Source organism: Patiria miniata, unplaced genomic scaffold, assembly GCF_015706575.1.
Source record: "Patiria miniata isolate m_02_andy unplaced genomic scaffold, ASM1570657v1 HiC_scaffold_7, whole genome shotgun sequence".
Taxonomy (NCBI): domain Eukaryota; kingdom Metazoa; phylum Echinodermata; class Asteroidea; order Valvatida; family Asterinidae; genus Patiria; species Patiria miniata.
Genome location: NW_024037074.1, coordinates 43,585,961 through 43,607,764, shown reverse-complemented (window position 1 = coordinate 43,607,764; position 21,804 = coordinate 43,585,961). Strand labels below are relative to the sequence as shown.

General features: G+C 39.6%; 1 protein-coding gene across 2 annotated transcripts in view; it reads right to left on the bottom strand.

The window, feature by feature from the left end:
* The window catches only part of LOC119744511 (equilibrative nucleoside transporter 1-like), a 30,782-nt gene extending 9,783 nt beyond the window's left edge, over positions 1–20,999 (bottom strand). The window contains exons 1-10 of one of the 2 annotated variants that reach the window (XM_038220459.1): positions 20,911–20,999; positions 17,170–17,585; positions 15,499–15,580; positions 13,686–13,819; positions 13,290–13,381; positions 9,251–9,301; positions 7,554–7,639; positions 6,961–7,009; positions 4,559–4,656; positions 608–718 (exon numbers count right to left, since the gene is read on the bottom strand). In XM_038220459.1, coding sequence (XP_038076387.1) covers positions 608–718; positions 4,559–4,656; positions 6,961–7,009; positions 7,554–7,639; positions 9,251–9,301; positions 13,290–13,381; positions 13,686–13,819; positions 15,499–15,580; positions 17,170–17,546 — 1,080 coding nt within the window. In that variant the 5' untranslated portion in view covers positions 17,547–17,585; positions 20,911–20,999. The remainder of the gene's footprint in view (positions 1–607; positions 719–4,558; positions 4,657–6,960; positions 7,010–7,553; positions 7,640–9,250; positions 9,302–13,289; positions 13,382–13,685; positions 13,820–15,498; positions 15,581–17,169; positions 17,586–20,910) is intronic. The other variant, XM_038220460.1, reaches the window with a different exon arrangement.
* Positions 21,000–21,804: the final 805 nt, after the last annotated feature.

Genomic DNA, 21,804 nt, shown 5'->3' with positions numbered 1-21,804 from the left:
GCTTTCATGGCTTTTGCTACCTGTTTCTCCATTGCCTGATTGCTGATGGTGACATTGATCTAAACCCTCGGCCTTATCACAAACCCTTACATACATGATGTAAGTCTGTTATTAAATCTGTCTTAATGTTTTGAAGATCTACAGCAGGGTATTGGATGGCTAGTGGCGTGCATTTAAGGGTAGTACAGGAAACCGGTGCCAAACACGGGTACCTGGATACTGGTTGAAAAAAGCCAACCCCAAATTCAAATCCCGGACTTCAACTTTTGAGAGTCATCTGTCGCACGTTAAAATTCACAAAAACGTCAAATCTAAATTGGTTTTCCATGGAGCCTGGTTTTCATTTTGACAATTTCCCACAAATAGAATACAAAACCTTCTTGTTTCATTGTCTGGGAATCAAATAAGTAATTTGTAAAGTTGGTTTTGGGTTTGCGATCCATGAATCTGGAATGGGTTCCTGACATCAGCGGTCGGGTACTTGGGTACCTGGTTCAAATGCAAACCCCTAGGATCTGCGCATGGTCAAGCCATGATTTCACCATGGTTAGGCAAGATGACAGTGTGAAAAGTCCTTAACATATAAGTCTTACGGTAAGACTCTTACCCTTTTGAAGATGTAGAGCAGGGTAATGGGTCTTGTAGCTTCTTCTACTGCTTCTTTCTCTTTCTCAGTAAGCACCTGCATAGCTACGTTGTGATGATAGTCCACAAATGCCTTGAGAGAGAACAACAGAACAAAGGGATTAAAATCCATCCAAAGTTTAATACAGTGCGTGTACTACATGTACAGGGGGGGGGGGGGGGGGGGGGGGGGTAAGGAGGGATATTTGCCCCCAATAATTTATAAAGACTGTCCTTTTCAATCCAAGTACCCTTTTTTTGCACGAGCGTTTACCCGCCCCGAATATTTTGAACGAGTGCCCCCTTTTTTTTTAAAACAGGGTGCCCTTTTTTTCGAACAAGTGTCTTTTTTTACAAAAAAGGTCATGCCCTTTTTGTGGCAGCGGCCGTTACGAGTGCCTTTTTCAAAATTATACGAATGTGTTGCCCTAAAAAGTGCCATATATTGTCCGTTAGTGTGCATAATTGTCTCTGTTGAACAGCGCCCCCCTCTTAAAATGGTACCAGCCCCCCTCCGCCCCCCACATGAACCACCATGGAACCGCTACTCTTGCAGAATGTGTACAAACATCCAAAAACTGTATCAAAATACCATTCAATGCTGATAACTATTAAAAATGTCATTAAAGATGCATATTATGCTAATTAGGATGCAAATCATTGCTTCAGGGGAAGAGGAGAGCCTGTAAACAATCATGTAGGCATCTCTTTAAGGGCCCATCTCAATTCATATCCAGGATGAGTTCTGGACAAGTTGCGGGCATCGTATCGGGTATGAGTTGCAGGGTTCTGAACCACTTCCCCGCAATCTTCCCGCAATGAAGTTATCAGTATTGGCGAGTCAAGTAGTTGCTAATGAAAATTTCCCTGGAACATGTCTTGGACGGATGCAGAGCTTCTCCCAGCCAAAGTGAATGATTCTACTCCCAACATGTCCAGAAGTCTTCCCGGTCTGCCCGTATATCAACTGAGACGGGTTTTAAGGATTTTTTTTTTAATCAATTGAAAATTGTGAGAGCAACTATTCCTAAGGTGAATGTAATAACCAACAAATATAATGAAAATTCATGGCTTCAATTTGATTGATTTGCAATGCACATGTTCTTTCTGATGCATCACTAAATTTAAACAAACCGTGCAGAAAATAAATGGTTAACCAGAAATTGTCGATAAAACTAATCTCTTGTTATTAACCTATGTAAACATGAACTTCTGCATATCTATCTCAATAATCTTTATGCACTCTGAAAAGCCTGTGAAATAAACAGCCCACAGCTGTTTACATGTTGACTACGTGTATGAATGCACGGATGCCATTACAATAATCCTCTGGATGTAATTAAATGAATGGCTCAGTGGCAGTTTGCCTCATCCTGCCTAACCAATATGCACAAATTGTACATCAGTCGTGTTGTTATGGCACATTGCTGAAGACATTGATCAGTCACTGATACTTAAAAAGAAAAGGCTTTTGTGATGATGTATTGTCCAAGCGCAAAAAGTATGTATTTAGGCTGCTTCTTTTTTGGCCCTGCTTAAAAGTTCTAAATGTCTACTGTATATTTTTTCACGAGTTATGATTTCCACTAGCGATATATGTCGTTTTCTTTTTACTAAAGCTGGCATGACTGAATATTGCTCATTGCTCATAAGATAACAAAATACAAATGCATTGTACGTCACACAAAGATGTGAACGGGTGAGACAATTAACAGAACTACCACTTGGACAAGTAAATGTACCTTGATAATCTACTAGCTTGATTAGAAGTGTGTGCAAAAAAGTTATGGATTTCAGATCTGTTGGATAGAAATCCTAAGTCTTGAGCTAAAGGATCCTGAGGGAATATCAGGGAAATCTTCAGGCATTATGGACTAAAAACCATAGGGTCAGAGAAAATGGCATCAGGATTGGCCTATTCATATAACTGTTTTGAAATTCTCAGTATATTTTTACAATATCATCAAAACTGAAGTTAAGGAATTATGTTCAGTTCACGAAACTTGGATTTTACTAGACAGGCATGCAACTTGGAATTTATTTTGAAAAACCGAGTTATGCCCAAATCACACAAGAGTTTGTACAGTGTTTTTCAATTTGTAATGACATTCATGAGAAGTAAAACATGAGGAAATTAGCGGATCCGAGGAAAAGTCGCATGCTTGCTAGTAACAATCAGAACCTCATGCCAGATGTTGTCTTGACATTAACCTTGACCCTTTATAAGCTCCACTCTGCTTCTCGAGGGATTAAGGTAATTCCATACTGTCCATTCCAGCCACTATGCTTTGCATGGGGCATGGTTAACCCTTGAAAGTTCACCACAAAAGTTCTGTCACTGGTTTTCTGAGAGGTGATGAATGGTGGAGGATTTGGGGAAACTTCCGAGCGGGATTGCCCAGGGATGTTTATGTAGGTTTAAACTGCTGAACTCTGACGTTTACAGGGGCTATTTTTTACGATGGAATTTTGCGTCAGGGAGTAAATTCAAACTTGTGTTTTGCCCTTCACTAATGCAATTTGAGTGCTGTACAACTGCTGTATGCGGTTTGAACCGGCCAGCCTACAACAGCAAGCTCACGCTGCAGTAGCAGATAGGGCTGGGGTTCGAGTCCAACCTCAGCTTGTGATTTCTTTCAAGCACTCAGACAGCAGCTGGCTGCACTGAGTATCCAGTCCTTTCAAAATTACGATGGCGAAGGGCAAAACCCAATATATAACATCTCCCTGATGCTAAAATGTCATTATACAGGGTGTCCTGAAAATAACGGTGAATGTAAAACCCGCCATTTTGGCCAATTTACAACTGAAATTTACTGCAAAAGTTTACACGATCTTCGAGGTTACAGATTTAGCTTGAGAATACCGTTTGTGTAATTAAGATTACTTTTGTAAATCCAGAGATATGTTTGAATAACCGCAAAGCCAAAAAAACATTCTGTGCCACTTTTAGGAAGCAAGTGCTTCAACGATCAGACAATGCCAGTTTGGCTCTTTTGATAAGATCATCCCTATGGGTGTTAAGACAAACATTCCATTCACACGACAATGTAGGGTTTTGTTCTTATGTTGAAACAATTTAATAGTACAGACAGGTTCACTTCTTAAAAACTTCACTGAAAGAGTTCAATTAAATATAAATAAATATTGCACACTCTGCTTAAAAACAGTAAAAAGATTTGGTTTTAGACTAGGACTATACTGATTGCTTCACAGAAAGTGGCACCGAATGGGTTTCTTGGCTTTGCCGTTATTCAAACATATCTTTGGATTTACAAAAGTAATCTCAATGAAACAAACGGAATTCTCAAGCTAAATCTATTACCTTGAAGATGGTGTAAACATCCGCAGAAAATTTTGGTTGTAAATTAGCAAAAATGGAGGGGTTTTCATGCACCATTTTTTTCAGGACACCCTGTATAAATAGTGATTGGTTGCGGTATCCATTGCTACAGTGACATCTCCAAAGTCAAACCTCAAGGGAACAGGTTCAAATTTGACTTAAGCAGAGTTTTGAGTTTATATCATTATTATACTACTGAAGGCAATGGATTCTTTGTCTGACTTACATGTCACAGTTGTTTTGAGTTATCAGAGTTTGACTTATTGAGATTTTAATGACCAGAATTGAGCACACAAGCTGACCCCTGCACGTGCAGTGGTTCAGTGGTTAAGACGTCTGCACTTGTAAACACGCGGTTAAGGGTTCGAGTCCAACCCGTGTCAGCTTATGGAATTTTTCTCCTATTGTATGGTGCATCCTAATTGAGGACAGATTTGTTATTTAAAAATTCACCAAAATTGAAAGAACAATGTGTCTACATATTCATGCATGTCAGAGGAGAACAAAGACCTACCTATACAGTGCTTATTAGGTCAGTGAAGGGCAGGCCAATACTGAAACTTTAAAAGGGGGGGGGGGGGGATATCTTACCGACTTGTAGACAAGGATAAGACTTATGACTGCTATGAACAGGACAACTACAGCACAGGTGAAGTATGCAATGCCAGCAGTCTGAACCGAGTCTGTAGCTGTGGGACAAATGAAATAAAACGATACATAAAAACAGGACAACTACAGCACAGGTGAAGTAAGCAATGCCAGCAGTCTGAACCGAGTCTGTAGCTGTGGGACAAATGAAATATAACGATACATAAAAACAGGACAACTACAGCACAGGTGAAGTAAGCAATGCCAGCAGTCTGAACCGAGTCTGTAGCTGTGAGACAAATGAAATATAACGATACATAGAAACAGGACAACTACAGCACAGGTGAAGTAAGCAATGCCAGCAGTCTGAACTGAGTCTGTAGCTGTGGGACAAATGAAATAAAACGATACATAAAAACAGGACAACTACAGCACAGGTGAAGTAGGCAATGCCTGCAGTCTGAACCGAGTCTGTAGCTGTGGGACAAATGAAATAAAACGATACATAAAAACAGGACAACTACAGTACAGGTGAAGTATGCAATGCCAGCAGTCTGAACCGAGTCTGTAGCTGTGGGACAAATGAAATAAAACGATACATAAAAACAGGACAACTACAGCACAGGTGAAGTATGCAATGCCAGCAGTCTGAACCGAGTCTGTAGCTGTGGGACAAATGAAATAAAACGATACATAAAAACAGGACAACTACAGCACAGGTGAGGTAAGCAATGCCAGCAGTCTGAACCGAGTCTGTAGCTGTGGGACAAATGAAATAAAACGATACATAAAAACAGGACAACTACAGCACAGGTGAAGTATGCAATGCCAGCAGTCTGAACCGAGTCTGTAGCTGTGGGACAAATGAAATAAAACGATACATAAAAACAGGACAACTACAGCACAGGTGAAGTATGCAATGCCAGCAGTCTGAACCGAGTCTGTAGCTGTGGGACAAATGAAATAAAACGATACATAAAAACAGGACAACTACAGCACAGGTGAGGTAAGCAATGCCAGCAGTCTGAACCGAGTCTGTAGCTGTGGGACAAATGAAATAAAACGATACATAAAAACAGGACAACTACAGCACAGGTGAAGTATGCAATGCCAGCAGTCTGAACCGAGTCTGTAGCTGTGGGACAAGTGAACAAAAAGGATTACTCTTATGAGGATTAGTTAATCCTACAGATGATCTTGATTGAAATTAAGCCTTATATGGCTAGAGTGGTCTTTGATCTTTGCGCTGCATGCTTGATCATAGATACATGTATGGTATGTACTGCATGGTTGTGGACATTGGTGCATTGGTTGCCCTCACCAATATTCTTAAGGCAAAATTGATGTACAGAAACCAGCTGCACTAGTGGACCACTTGGGCCATGATGCCGATATCATCGACCATGTTTGACTGATCAATGCACACATGCTTTGCGATATTTAGCAACGAAGTATTGAAGACAAAAATATGAAGCAAACATTGTTTGGAACAAGTGAAAAAAATGATGTTTTTTGCCAATTCTGCAAACTTGATTTTTCCTTCTTTACATATGTAATTTTTGTGTGATTTTGTAGGTTTTCACGTTTGAGTTCCTGTATGCAAGTCATGTCGGTGCATGCTGCACTGATACACAAAGTAGGCCGATTCTGCCATAGTGCGTGCAGTACAGCAGTGTTGTTGGTGAAAAAAATTTCTTTTTTTTCAGCTCAATATAATTGTTTGTTTAAACTTAGACTTTGATAACTGTACAGAGGCAAACTTTTGTGCAGTAAAAACGGAATGACGACAAGGAACTTTTGTTTCCGAATACAGCGTCTGAATACTGGCACCCCATTACGGGTGCGCTTCAAAGGGTACTCCCACACATGTCCCCCACTCAACGCCCAAGCCGGGGAGCAAAAAAATCCATAATCCAAATAACTAAAAAAAAAATTGCCTCATCTGATGTAAAATTATTATGATGGATTATAGAGACCAATTACCACTAATATACATGGTGCCAGATGTTCGAGTTTGCTCTGATTGGATTACTTGAGTTTGGGATTTTGAAAGATTCCTGAAGAAATTACCTTGCCAATGACTTCGGTATTTAGAATGACTCATTTGAACAAACCAGTGTAAACAAACAGAAGTATTAGGTCACAGGTATAAAGCAGGGATGTGTACATGTAGTAAGAAACTTTTTCAAATAACCTTTTAACCTTTGGCATTTCCAAGGTTGCGGGTTGCAATGGGAGACTTTGGCGATGATGGTGGCAGCAAACATACCGGTTCTTTTCAGTTGTTTACGTCATGTTAAAGCCAAAGCGCGCATGCTCAATATGACGCACACAATGGAAAAAGGAGCTTTTCATTCTTCTTTATTCAAAGATGACACAATTATGGAAGACATGGGAGTACTTACTTGCCAATGTGATGATGCTGATGACCGCTACAAAGGTTCCACCAAGACCCTACAGATAACAACCAACAAGTCGGTAAAAAAACCTCATCAACTTATTATATAGTTTAATGATACACTATTTCCTGACATACATATACTCTCTACAGACAATTTATACGTAAATGCCTTACATGTACATGTCTATAGTTTCCAAAGGAAAACAGAGCATTTTCATTATTTTCTTTAGTTCTGTTCAAGTTCTTCTATTAAGACTTTGATAGTGACTTTAAAGCTACAGTCCATTATTTGCAGCTATCCAAAAAGTAACTGAAATAATTATTGAAAAACATACTTGGTTGAAAGACAGTAAGGGGACTAAACTCCCTGTGAAATTATTCTTTCTGGCAAGCTGTCATTTTGAAGAAATCAACGAAAGAAGGCCTTTCCAACGGTGCGTCTTAAGACGGAAAACAGAAAAATGTAGTGCATCTGTGTCCCACGTACCACTCATCCTTCTGCCTCGTGGTATGTGGGACACAGACACACTACATTATTCAGTGTTCCACTCGCGCTGGCAGTATAACTAATATTATCAAACTGAATCCTCTCCATACTTGGCCAACAATGTAACTCTGGAGGTAGCTTCCTGGCAGTTTGGCTGAGAAGGCAAAGATACCCGACTGGTAGACTGCTGCGGCTCCTGGAAAACATCAAATGAATGGAATTGAAGGAAATGAGCAACAAGCCAAGGCTAGCCTAGTATTAAAGCTAAACCAGAGGGCATATCAACCTTAATATCCACCTCCCACTTTGGGGGATTTCGGCAGACAAGCCATGTGTACCAAGTCCATCAAAATCCACCAGCACCAGCGGTGGATTTCAAAGGATTTGGTCCTGAAGCAGCGGTGGATTTCAAAGGATTTGGTCCTGAAGCATTATGTGAATCAGAGTGAGTGATGGATTTTGATGGACACGGTCTTCTACTTAGTAAAACTAAAGTAGGGAGTTACATTGTAGGGTTAATCAGTCCATTCAGAAGGGTCATTCACTGGAATTCTTTTTATGCATGTGACCTACACAAAAGGAACCTTTAAAGATACCGTCAGTAAACGCACACATTCCTATGATGTTTGTGTGCACACACAATCTACATGCAGTGTCAGGGTCAATGTTAGGCCTTCCAATGACTGACATGGTGTACAAGGTACTTACTCTCATAATTTATTATGAAGAAAAGATTTATGGACTAAATCCTAGATGTTCGATTACTAACACTTGGCCAACCAAGTAAAAAAAAAAGCAATTGTAATTGCTGAAATAAAAAAATAATTGTTTTTTTAAAAGAACCTTCTTTGGGGGAAATGAAGGAGCCGAGCTACAAGAGCACCTACTATATTTATCTGTATGAATATTCAGTATTTGAGCTCTGATATCAGATTAATTTGATATGAATCTGATATATCAGTAATAAGCCCTTGGCATGCAAAATTGGAATTTGATTATTTTCACGGTCCAAAGACCAACACTGTGCATATAATAAATTGAGTTTGAAAGGCAGACAAACAATATGAAAGATAAGGCAAACAATACATGTTCCCTACCACATCTCACTCTACAGTAACCATATTACCAAAAGTCACGTACACTTGTTGCACAGGCTTATCTTTGTACTCAACTTACGGCCCTGACATATTAATCATCAAATGTTTTGAACCCCTTTGAACTTGACTAAAGAAATGCTTGAATGTTTCCAAAGATGTTTATGATTGGGGCAATTGTTTTTGAGAATTCAACCTTTGATTCTGTCTGGATTTACATGTGTAGCAGCAAACTCTGTAGTCATCTATTATTCTAGGTACATGTATCATGTATCTGATAAACAGAGGTGAAAGTTTGGTTCAGCAAAATTAGAAGACAAATACATTTCTTTCGAATAATTTACTTCTTGGCAATGCAATGCTTGGATGTGGGTTTTTCTCATGTTGGGGATTATTTTTCACGTAAATTATGTAATTAATTTCCATTTTAGTTGAACCATTTTTTTTAGGGGGTGGGGAATAATGTCAAGCTGCTCTGACATCCAATTTATGTAAACTAACTGACATGGCTACCGTATATCACCATGCATTTATACACTCTGTGAGCAAACCATGGTAAAAACGCAATTTGGACCTACATGTAAGCTGTGTTGTTTTGAAGGTTTGTCTTTGCGGGTTGTTTGCCAGCCACTTAACAAATCAAGTCATCAAATGGAAAGTCAACTGCTGCCGACTTTGACACATTACCAAATTGTCTCGTTTTAATTACCTACCGTTGAAAAGGACTACCGTCGCCATGGTGATTCCAAAGAAAGCTCCTGGCCCTGGGGAAAGACCGGATAAGAGAGAAGACAGTGATTTAGTTGTTTGTTTGCATGGACATCCCTGAATTTAATTAAAAACGTGATAAGTAACTCTGTAAAAAAGTATCTGTATATTATACTTTTTAACATGTACCTTACATGTACATGTACATGAACATAAACCCTCTCCCGTAGCATGAGGATAAAGACACATATTTTGTATATTTTAATATCATCCAGATGAGGTTAAATAATAGTGTTTTCTTTATGACAAAAACAAGTAAATAAGGTAGGTCTTTGAGAATTAGGAATTACATGATAAATTTAAGATTTAAGTTCAAAACTGCCTTTTTTAAAAGGATTAAAAGGATACATAAATGTTGTTACTGTATGCATATATTGCAACCTTATTCACATATGATTAGGTCTTGTTCCCATCCCAAAACCCTGTAAACCTTTGACAGCCACAATATGAATTTACACTGTTAAAGTCACGCAAGCAAAAGAGACTTGTGCGAGGAAAAACTAAACTTGGAATTGATTGATTGCAACCAATCCATCTGAAATCCAATACAAAATGTGAGTTTTTAAATTCCAAAGTGATTAAACAATAGAGTACAAAGGGTACAGAGTACATGTTCACGCTTTTGTCCAGTTGTGCCCTTGTTTACTGTTCCTGTGCACTTTACTACTGCCTTTTTGAGGTATCGGTAGTTCGTGTTGGTGTACATTATAACCCTAATGTAACTTGTTTATGCATTTGTAATGTAAATTGTTTATGCATTTTGCGCAATATAAATGTCATTATTATAACTGAATCCATCAAAATCCACACCCCTGTTTTGGAGGATTTTGGCAGATTCTGGATGTAGATGTACATGTTTTTGTACACGGACGTAAATGTCAAGTTAATCATTAAATATTTTGGCTTTGAACAAGATCCATAAAATAGATTTTCCATGTGAAAATGTACAACGGAAATCATATTGTGTAAATACTATCGACTATACAATGTACACAAATAGTGCATCTCCATATCACACAGCCTGTAGTTTGGTGCAAAATACTTCACTACTAGTACACGTACATCACGTACATGTACCGTACATGTACGTCTCCCAAAGTACCGGAATGTACCAGTACATGTACATGTACATACGTACATTGTACGTACGTGTATGCACAAAGTACATATTCTATAAAATTATATGACGTAAGGGTCAGGTGTGTTAGAAAAAGTTCAAAAAAGAGAAACCATGGCAAATTATGCAATGAAGGTTCTCCTGATAAGAAGTACATGTAATAACCTTAACAAGTATTTTGAAGAAAACAAGTATTTTGAAGAAAACAAATTCCTAGAAAATGGATAAATTTGCACTTTCATGTCAGTAAATTTGCAAGTAAATCCCAAGTAAGGCCACAAAAAACCCCAGTGTAACAAAGGTGAACAATTATGAACTTTTGTCAAGTTTCATTGTAATTTGACTTGAGACTGGATGAGCCATGACTGGCTTCTCAGGACAACTCTGGAAATAGATGAAAATTACTTTTGGCTAGAAAGTCTCGATCTTTCGAGTATTTAAACACTCTTGAATTATAAGTGGTCTAACTCTCTTGTGGTTTGACCATTCAAAACACCTCAAAATCTGGGTTCTGGCAAATTGGAGGACAAAAAATGCAGGACCTTTTAAAATCCTCCAGAATTTATTGTTACTGCACTTCCACACCTTTCAATTCCTTTCGAAAGGTATTGAAAGGCAACTTACTGAATTTGCCCACAGAGTTGCTTCACCTTCCGAAACCTTTTCGAAAAGTTTCAAAGTTCCAGCACTATTTCACCTTTCAAAACCCTTTGAGTCAGGCAAATTTAAAATGTTTTGAAAGGTCTGATAATTCTCTACCAACTGCACTGGGCATAGCAGGGCTAAAGGAAGTAACAGGTCAGAGAAACAGTGCATGTGTGTGTAAATCAGGACGGACTTTTTTGAGTGATGTTGCCCTCAAAGTTTATAACTGATTTGTTTCTCTACATTTTGTCCAGATACCGGTATCCATCCCATTCAAGTAACAGATTTTTGATACATTTAGAATTTGGGTGTTTTGTTTTAAAGGGAATATACAACATTTGCAAACATCGAAAAAATAAAACTACCAAGTTTTTACGAAATACCTTACTAGGATGTTGGTAAGTGACAGTCACAAGCATTCTGTAAAATTACAGCACCTGGTGTGAAGTCATTTTCAAGAAAATGGTATTTTTGTATACATTTCCAACGGTGGTCGGCCGTAAACATGTCAGTGTAACAATATTTTGATCTTTTATACTAACCTCAACTAGTTCATATCTGAAAATTACAGTGAAAGCCAATGGTGTACACGTACATTCCCTTTAACAGCCTTGCTGTAGATCTATATTTAACCACAAAAGGTCAATGAACTTGCCCTTTTAGCACACCTCTTTCACTATAATAGATTCTTATGATGATCCACTCCTGTTATTAATAACTTGGATCTGATGGGCTTGCCATTTTCTAATAAAAATAAAATTAATTACCCATAAATTCAGGTCAGCATATGGTCAAACAATGGCATACATGTATATTGGCATGTCAAGCAGAATGCCAAGTTCACGGATAACAAAATGCAAATTTACTTTTTTTCTGACAAATTACAAATGTACCAGTTAAATATGCATTTGTACATGTACATGTACATGTACCGGTACGTGTGCAGAGAAGGTAAAATTATTGTTGGATATTTACCGATGGCATATTTGTCAGAACAGAAACAGATGTGCTTGGTTAAATTTTGTTCTGTCAGTGCATTTTAAGTGCATGTGATGGCTCAAAATTTAAAGAATTACTTACATAGTACATGTGTACTATGTATTCCATTTTGTTGAGTAGTTTTTGTGTCTAGTGTGCACGTACATGCTTGTAGTACAAGTCTGTGTGTTACTGCTCTGTGCAAAGTCAAACAAACAAATAAACTGTCCAATAAAAAGGTAGGGCTCTGTCACAGACCCCAGCAGATGGTACCATGATGGTATTCTATAAAAAAAAACAGATCCCTGCTGAGAGAGGATACTGACTAGCTATTGAAATGAAACCCTGACTATTACCATTCACATGCCTAGCATGCAGGGTTGAGGTCAAGAGGTTAAGATTAGTTCATTCCCCTGTGCACTGGGTCAAAAACCTTTGGTGAAAAAAACTAGGAAAGGGTTCCTTCTGAGCATAGAACTGGGGTCCTTCATTTGTAGCTCTATGTTCAGAGATAATCATGTTTGGCTGCATGTCAGATGTTATTAGAATCAGATTAGGAAAGGTCAGGGCACTCACAGGTGAAAACGTGACACTGAAAAATTGTATTCTGCAAGGCAAGCAAAAGGTCTTGCATACATACAAATGTACATGTACATGTATGTATCATAGGACGGTCTAACATTAAATTCTCACATGTACGGGAGAGTGAGGTTAGTTGGAATGCGGGGTTTGTTGAAACATTGAGATTTTCTGACACAGCTTTATTTACATTCATGAAACACTGCCCCCTAGTGGCAGGTATTAGCATTGGCAACATCATTCCACCATACTGCCTACAACAGTGGTGCTACAACACTGTTGGATTGTTTTTTTATTCCGAGTATTTTTTTTCACTATACCAAAATTATGCACATCTTTGGTGACTAGTACAGACTACAGATTTTTGCAAGCGTCATAATCATGAATCTGTTTTGTTTTTCCATGTAGCCTGGTTGTCCTTTTAAAAATCTCCACAAATGACATTCAAAACCTTTCTTTTTCAATGTTTGAGTAGTTACGAAGTAATATGTAAAGTTGGTTACGGGTACTCGATTCCACAATCTAGAACTGCTTCCTAACAGAAATTCCATCTAATGAACATTATCATGGGTACAAATTAAAAAATAGTTCTGGAGTATAACAACACTGGTACATGTACGTACCATGGCAATGATGAAGAGACTGTATACAGTACATGTACTTACATTCAGATGAGTCAATGATGGCCAAAATTGTGGTGATAACAAACAGCGTCAGCATCATGTTCAAAGCAATCATGTTGGCCAAACGAGAAGACCTAAGCAAAAATACATCAAATAAGAAAAGTGAAAATCCAAATGTCTCATTTATTCAATCTGTATGACAAGCATGCGCGTGTTGCTACAACAAGCCAAAAACTTTCAAGTGCCGTAATGGCAATAATAGAAAAGATAAAACCGTTCTAGGTTAGTGCTAAACCCACCCTCAGATAAACCGATTTGTTGTACCTTTAGAACCGTTCAGAAGAATCGAGTTCAACTACCCGATAGTGTTTTAATCAAATTTAAAACGGTGTCTGAACGATGACATACGAAGAAAAGGAAATGGGTAGATAAACTTACTTGGGAGGCACAAATAAACTGACAGCCAGGAAGAAGACATTGGGAATAAATCCTGCGATGCCGATGTAGCTGACAAACTTGTCCTTGTACTCGGCGCTGTCACTGACATTGCCAAACTTATGGTCTGTAAAATACTGAAAACAAACAAAACCAAGAAGAGTGGATGTGAATTATTCATCAAGAGTGACTGAATCCAAAAAAATCCAAAAGCAGGCAGTAACATGTCACTGGGAATTTTCTGGGTGAATAATCTAGCTTAGAAAACTGTGACAAAATTGAAATAATTTGAGGCTTTGCGCGGTGGAGCGAGGGTATTTGCAGTAACACCATCCAATAATCTCTGAACATTTTGAGTAGTTAACTCTGGTCATTCTTGTATTGACTGTCTGTGCATGTTTGACATCTTCAATCCTCAATTTGTTGCAAAAAGTGTTCAACGTAAAATACTTGAATATCATATTCAAAGTGAATTGTGTTGAAAGTATCCTTAGAATACTATCCTAAAGTGTAAATTTACACAAAATTCTCAATCAATTAACCATTTTGGACTGAAAAATGTGCAGGTACCACAATGCAAATTGGATATGTTTCAAGGATGCTTTGTTTATTTTTTATAGGGGTACAGGTGCACAGGGATATATATTGGTACTGTACATGTACATGTACCCTGTACACTGTCATAAAATGTACAACCATAACATGCAATGCATAGATCGGTGCGCACTTGTACCATGGAGCTCCATGTACATTTAATAACTTTTTAATATAGCTCTATGCTTGTACATGTACATGTGTAATAAACCCATTGTACACCAGTTTAAGTAAACTATGGTTAGACACTGGAGTAAAGCATGTTGACGATGTGATGAATAAATCACTCTTTTTAAGCTGAATGAAAACAAATTGAAGCGACAAGCATACATGTTCATGTATGCCATGTACCGGTATACTGTACTAAATGTAGAATAAATAATCTCCGATGTGACATCCAACTATACCACTCACTGTTTGTACCTCATCACCCACCGATACACTACATGTACTCTGACTCTAATACATTCTATTACTACATGGCTGACATTTTGAACTTGAATTGGTTATTTTAGCAGGTACATGTACTGAGTTCTACAACAATCAAAGGCAAGTACCATCAGTGAAACTAAATGGTTACAGCCTGCATATGAAGGCTGTAACTTCAATGCAAACTATATAACAGTACTTGAGTGATGAACAACACACAAGTCTACAGGTTCACATACATTGTACATTGTGTACAATGGTAGGACTTGAGGTTGAGAGGCTCTAACAAAGAAAAAATCAAAAATCTGTTAAGTGTTAACCGGTTTGGACTGGATGACGTGTATACACACAAAGGCTACGCGGTATTTTGAACGAGTGACGGATAAACACGCAGGGAACGAGGCCAGAAATATATGACAGCAAATCGCTCGCAGCGAGCGAGGCCGGAAATATGAGTGTGCTGCCCGAGGGTGATGGCTTCAACCTGCCTAACTTGAGGTTGAGTGAAATGCAATCCAGCACCTCGTTCCGTTCTTGTCAAATATTCCCAGGGTGAACTGGTTAATTGCAACAGGAAAAACTGTGATTGGAAGTCTGAAAAAGAGTTTTGTTTCCTCAATAGTAGCAATTGTATACATTGTATACCTACATGTAAAACATCACATCACTCTGCAGATTTAACACAAGTTTTCTGGTAAGATTTTTGAATATATTCGGCACATGTTCCGAGGGGCGGGAAAACATGGCTTGGGAATGGACAAATGAAGGAGGGAGGGAAGGAGACTTGTCTTACCGAGTCTGCTGTGATAAACATGTTCCAAGGCAGCAACGTAGCAATACCGTGGATTGACATCAGAAAGAAGATGAACTTGAACCTAAATACACAAACAGATACATTACATGTAATTGTTAATATTTTCATCTGTAACCAGGATAGAAACAACTTCTTTGATGGTTCAGATGGATGGCCTGCCTGGGATGTACATGTACAAGTTCATTAACCTCGCTGAACATTCCATTTTTAGGGTATACCGGTAATTTCGTTTCTTGTTTGAATTAAGTGAAATGAATTCCTTCTGCAAGATTCATACATTTATTGCAATATTTTACAATGACAAACACATTGCAACTTGACACATGGATATTATAAAAAGTACTTATAAAATAAGACTTTTTGACATTGAGCAATTTACATTCTTGGAAGAGAGTATTAAACACTTTGAACTTTCCTTGATCCTTAAAAATCCACAAGGATTTGGACGATGCTGAAAGTTTAAGAGGGGATCAAGTTCAGAGAAGATACCATGGGTTTCCTGCCTTTGAAGGAGGATTATGGAGGATTTGGGAAGATTTGGAGGTTGGGTTGAAGTACTTTGTGAGAGAGCACAGAGAGAACAAAGTTAAAGGAAATATCAATCAAGGAAGCAACAGGTTGAAGCAAAACTAGGCAAATAAAGTTGGTGTACCGTGGTGATGTTATCACAATTAATGTGTCATTTCCTTTACTACTCTGTCAACAGGAAAAAGCTTTAGTGCATAAATTTGCAACCCCAGATACTGGTACATATGTACACACATCCTACAGGTATTACAAAAGCTGACCAACAGACAGTTGCATTCTTTTCATTCATGGGAAAAAAACGCTTTTATAAAACAGATCCTCAGCAAAAACAAAAAACAAAACTCACAATTGTATCATGGACAAAGCATGACACAACTATTTCACTAGTAACAGAGGTAAAGCAGCAGCCAGTGGGAGGTTTTGTTGCACTTGTTCTCAAGATAATCGTTTTGAATTTTGAAAGTTGATCGGGTGCATTTTTCTCAAAATGTGCATGTTGATCACCAGGTTTGAATTACCCTATAAATATGTACAAATTAATGTAACAAAGGAGGAAATTGAAAGTTATTTCTTTGCAGTAAGATATTGTGGAGTTAGGAAAGTGAAAAACAAAGATAGATTATGAACATTCTGAGAGATTTTCTGAAACTACGGTATACCACATCCACATGCCCATCCTAATACAACACCAACCACCTTTTTCCTAGCACTTGTGTACCAGACAAAGGAATGCACCAGTTCTCTGTGCTTTGTTCTTGCATCCCTTTGTCTGCTCACCCTGAATGCCCAAATCTCTCTGTGCTTTTCCTTTAAAACAAACAGCATCACGAAGGCTACCACCTGTACAAGGTTGGTGCCCCCACCCCCCCCCCTTCCCCACAGACAGGACAATAGAGAATCCCTACCTCCCCTACCCCTACTCAATGAAGAAAGCAGTACTCTGGAAAAGTATGAGCTACATGTACAAGATTTGCCAGGATTTTGTAATGTACACATGTGTAGGTCAGTTCAGTCAGTTGAATGGGCATGCGTTATTCACATGTGTGAAGATTTTCAGATTTGGGAGTTTGGGTGAAAACCCTCTTTTTTTTGGGGGGGGGGTGTTAGTTTCTGAACACTTACCTATCTTTTGGTGCCCGTCTAAGCTGGATTTTCTGCTCTGCACGCATGTCGGCGATGTCTTCCCTTGAAGCCGACAGTCGAATTGATGAAATTGATCCACCCCATTTGTGAGCTTGGGAAAATCCCAAGGGTTCGTAGGCTCCAGTTTTGCTGGGCGATCCACCAGGAATGTGCAGACGCCCGTTACTTCCGTTGGCTTTCCGTGACGTGACCGGAGTTCCCCATGGACTTCCAGTAGGAGATCCAGTAGGAACGTTACCATTCCCATTCACTAGAGGTTCCTTGATTTCTGTTTCTTGTTCCTCTGGTTCTTCCGCGTCGTGAACTACGATCTGTGGGTAGCCAGCCTCGGCGAGCTCAATGCTTGTTTCCTTCATGTTGGCTAGATGTTGATTCTGTTTTGTTCCTGGTTGCTGCTGCACATATATGAGAATCAAAGTTAACAAAACATTTAGGATTATGTGCATGGGCGTGTACACTAGTACATATACACAAATTCACAAACCTGTTTCTTTTCTTCAAATCTTGCAATACGATGTACAAACCATGCAACTGATATGTGTCCCGCGCCAAAAACCCACTGTCAAACGGCGTGGGGCACATATGACTACATGAAACAGTCGTTGAGTAAGCGCAACTTGTTTTTCTTCAATAGTGACGTCACACACGCGCGCAATGAATTATGCATCAGTCATGTCAGTGAAATGGACTGTACAACTCGGCAGACACATTTAATTGTGAGCGGTAAGTTCAGACTATTTTGTTCTTTTTTCAAAATTACCGGTTGTTTGGAACAATTTAAGGGGTCTTATGGAATGTCATGAATGTGTGGATCTAGCCAGGGTTACTGTCTTTCTCATTTGCATTCTCTTTATCAGTTTTTTGGGGCCTTTTGTCCTCGCGAGGGCATGCACAAAATGCATACCATCATGACGACTGTGTAGGCCTACCTGTCACCAAAGTATGCCAAATCAGTGGAGCGTTTGTACGGAGGGTACCGTAGTTCAACGCTCCACCCAGTAGAGCTAGCTTGGTCTACATGTAGTCCGAAAATTTGGGACTCTCAATACTGTGTATGAGAGTCCCAAACCTAAGGTATTGAAAACATGCAAAACAAGAAAATAGACTGGCACCTGAAACAACCAGTCCAACACAGCTTCAGTACTGCATCAATCAACCTGGACCCGTGAACGTGGCGTTGTATACAAGGCCACGCTGTTGTGTATTTTTGAACCTAGCGAAATCGATCCACCATACATACATGTAATTCCGTATGGATGTTGAGTACTCGCCTAGAAATCTAAATTTGCCCATCCGATTGTTCAGGCTGTGTAATTTCGACAAAATTTGCCATCAATAAAGACCCATACGAACGTGTAGAAATTAGATTTTAACCCGACAAGTGACCCTGACAAATGACCCCGGACGAGTACCCAGGTCATATGCGTGCAAAATTATCGGAGCCCTCTGAGCTACCCGTCTGCTTCCTGCCGCTTGGACAGATTGACGGCTGTTTCATGTCGCAACCCCAAAAATAAAAACCCGCAGACGATTGGCTGCTCGGCTCATCTCGTGTGCGTGTGCGCCCGCGTGTGGTGCGGTGAGAGAGGAAAGGACTTGAAACTTGTCTAAAATGATGTCTCTTTTAGCTGCAACAGTAAACAGCTGTCGAATCATACGAAACAGGACGGTACAATAAAACGGAATGCGCATGCGTCAGTTGGGAGAAAATGGCAGCTAGTAGCAGGACTTCATGAACCGGGGCCAGAATTTTCCTCAAATTTCGTCAAATGCAAGTTTTGACTTACAAACAGATTTTAAGACAGCTTCATATGTTTTTTGTGAGTACTTATTACATGGGCAAAATAACGTCCAGTGTGTGTAACGGAGGGAGTCAGAGGTACATTTTCGCCAGGTTCGAAAATACACAACAGCGTGGCGTAGTTTACAAGCCACGTTCACGGGTCTACAATCAACCTAGACCCGTGAACGTGGCTTGTAAACTACGCCACGTTCTTATGTCATTTCGAACCTGGCGAACGTGTCCCTCTGACTCCCTCCGTTACACACACTGGACGTTATTTTGCCTATGTAATAAGTACTCACATATGAAGCTGTCTTGAATTCTATTTGTACGTCAAAACTTGCATTTGACGAAAATTGAGGAAAATTCTGGCCCCGGTTCATGAAGTCCGTCCGCTACTGCTAGCTGCCATTTTCTCCCAACTGACGCACGCGCATTGCGTTTTATTTTCGTATGATTGACGGCTGTTTACTGTCGCAGCTAAAACAGACATCGTTTTAGACAAGTTTCAAGTCCTTTCCTCTCTCACCGCACCGCACCGCACGCGGTCGCACGTGCGCCCGCGTGTGTGTGCACACACACGTACTGTACACGAGATGAGCCGAGCAGCCAATCGTCTGCGGGTTTTTTTTTTCGGGGTTGCGACATGAAACAGCCGTCAATCTGTCCAAGCGACTCAGACGCGTCCGGGGTTATTTGTCAGGGTCAGGTTAAAATCTAATTTCTACACGTTCGTATGGGTCTTTACTGATGGGCAAATTTCGTCGAAATTACACAGCCGAAACAATCGGACGGGCAAATTTAGATTTCTAGGTGAGTACTCAACACCCATACGGAATTATGTCTGTCGGATCGATTTCGCCAGGTTCGAAATGAAACAAGAACGTGGCGTTGTATACAACGCCACGTTCACGGGTCTACAATCAACCATGCCAACAGAATTTAAGAAACATGTGGCATGAACCGGGAACTAGTCTCAATTTACTACATATTTCTCCATAGTCAAGCCACCAGACTATTGACACTGAGCATGCCGAGTGAAGAGGTCAGTCTTTTCAAATAGTTGGACCATGGTCAATGATGGTTGGACATGTCTACCAGTCTGGTTGGCCCTATTTTCATGATTTTGAAATCACTTGACTTCCCTCTCGAGCTCTCACTCAGTCTCATGTGCAAACTATTGAAGAAAAATCTCCTTTAAAAATTGAATTGAGTCTGCAAACTTGCTTGGTGAAATACTGAGTACCTTTTCTTTGCCCCAGTGGAATTTTTGGAGAAATTTGTTGGCTAAAGTGTGAGTAAAGTGGGCCTGATTTAGTTTTGCATGTTTCAGAGCACATACTAGTACACATGTACTAGCATGACTAGCTGACTAGGCCTAATCGCCAGACCATGTCCGAATGTTAAACATGTTAAAAACTACGCAGTGGCTATTGTTACGGCAGCCGTAACGCATTTCCCATTTTCTATCGTTACGGTAGACTGCAACCTGGCAACTTTTATAAAAAAACATGACAAGAAAATATTAAATTAGAAGGAAAAAAGTGAATTTGAACTTTATGAAATTCGGACTTTATTTCCCTTTTAAAAAAAATCCTCAAAAGCCTCAGGTTAGAAAAGGAAAAAAAATTTGAGTGCAAAACTGAGATTCGAACCCGCAACCTCGCGGTGCAAAATCCTACCCTCTATCGGCTGAGCTGGCGCACTGCTCGATAAAACGTGTGGAAACAAATAATTATATACCTGCGTGCGTATCAAAAAAATATCGTAGAGGGCGCTAAACAACGAGTGCCGTAACGATAGCCACTTCGTAAAAACTAAAATAAAAAGGCGATAAGTTGGGTCCAAGTTACTCGGACTACAATCAAACATAGCTTTATTGTTATAACAAATACAAACTTAAACTTCAGTGAAAAGTAAAACTATTTGACACCTACCGTTCTCTTGAAGAGCAAACAAATGGTATCATGAATGGATGGGGAATCTTGCGAAACTGCAACTTGCAAGCCTTCCGTTGTACAAATCGCAGCGCGCTCGTCGTGGAGTACGAGTCGACTTAGTATCGATTATTTGTCAGTATCGATAATTATTTCTCAGTATCGATAATTATGCTGTTTCGGTTTATTGATACTTATTGTGGGACGGGAACATGTGCAGAATCTTTTTTTAATCGATGTATCATTCAAAAGTTAATAACTTTAATATTTTCGAAACGAAATTCGAAAATAGCACGGGGAACACAACTGGGGTTTTAATGTCAACCCCTTATAATTCCCCATCTTTTGATAAATCATGACCACCCCCCCACATTCGAACGCGTATGTCTCCCATCTACGTACGTACTATCCCCCACCCCCCTCTACATGCAGAAATGCGCGCGTTGTCACGATCCCTTCTTTCAGGGGCGGCGGAACCAGGGGAGGGGGGGGGCAGGGGGCACTTGCCCCCCCCCCCCATTTACCCAAGTGCACCTTTTGCATACATTAATGTGCCCTCTCGCGATGAAAACAAAACTGGCCCTAACATTTCGGAAAATTTGTTTTCAGTAACCGTTTACCAAAATGGTATAGAGAGTTCTGATATGAACGAGGAATATGAAAAGCAAGCCCCCAACTTAACCTTTACAATGCGCCCTGGAAATGGGCACATAATGCGTAGTTTGCATAATGGCCGGTTTTGAAGAGCTCCCCCTATTTTGGAATATGGTCCCCCCCCCCCCCCCCCCCCCCCCACACACACACACAAACACACCCAAGTCTTTTTTTACTATACGCCTGAGGCCAACTATTGTGTTTATGGTGTAAATCGAGGATTTTTTCTTTTCTTCCTCT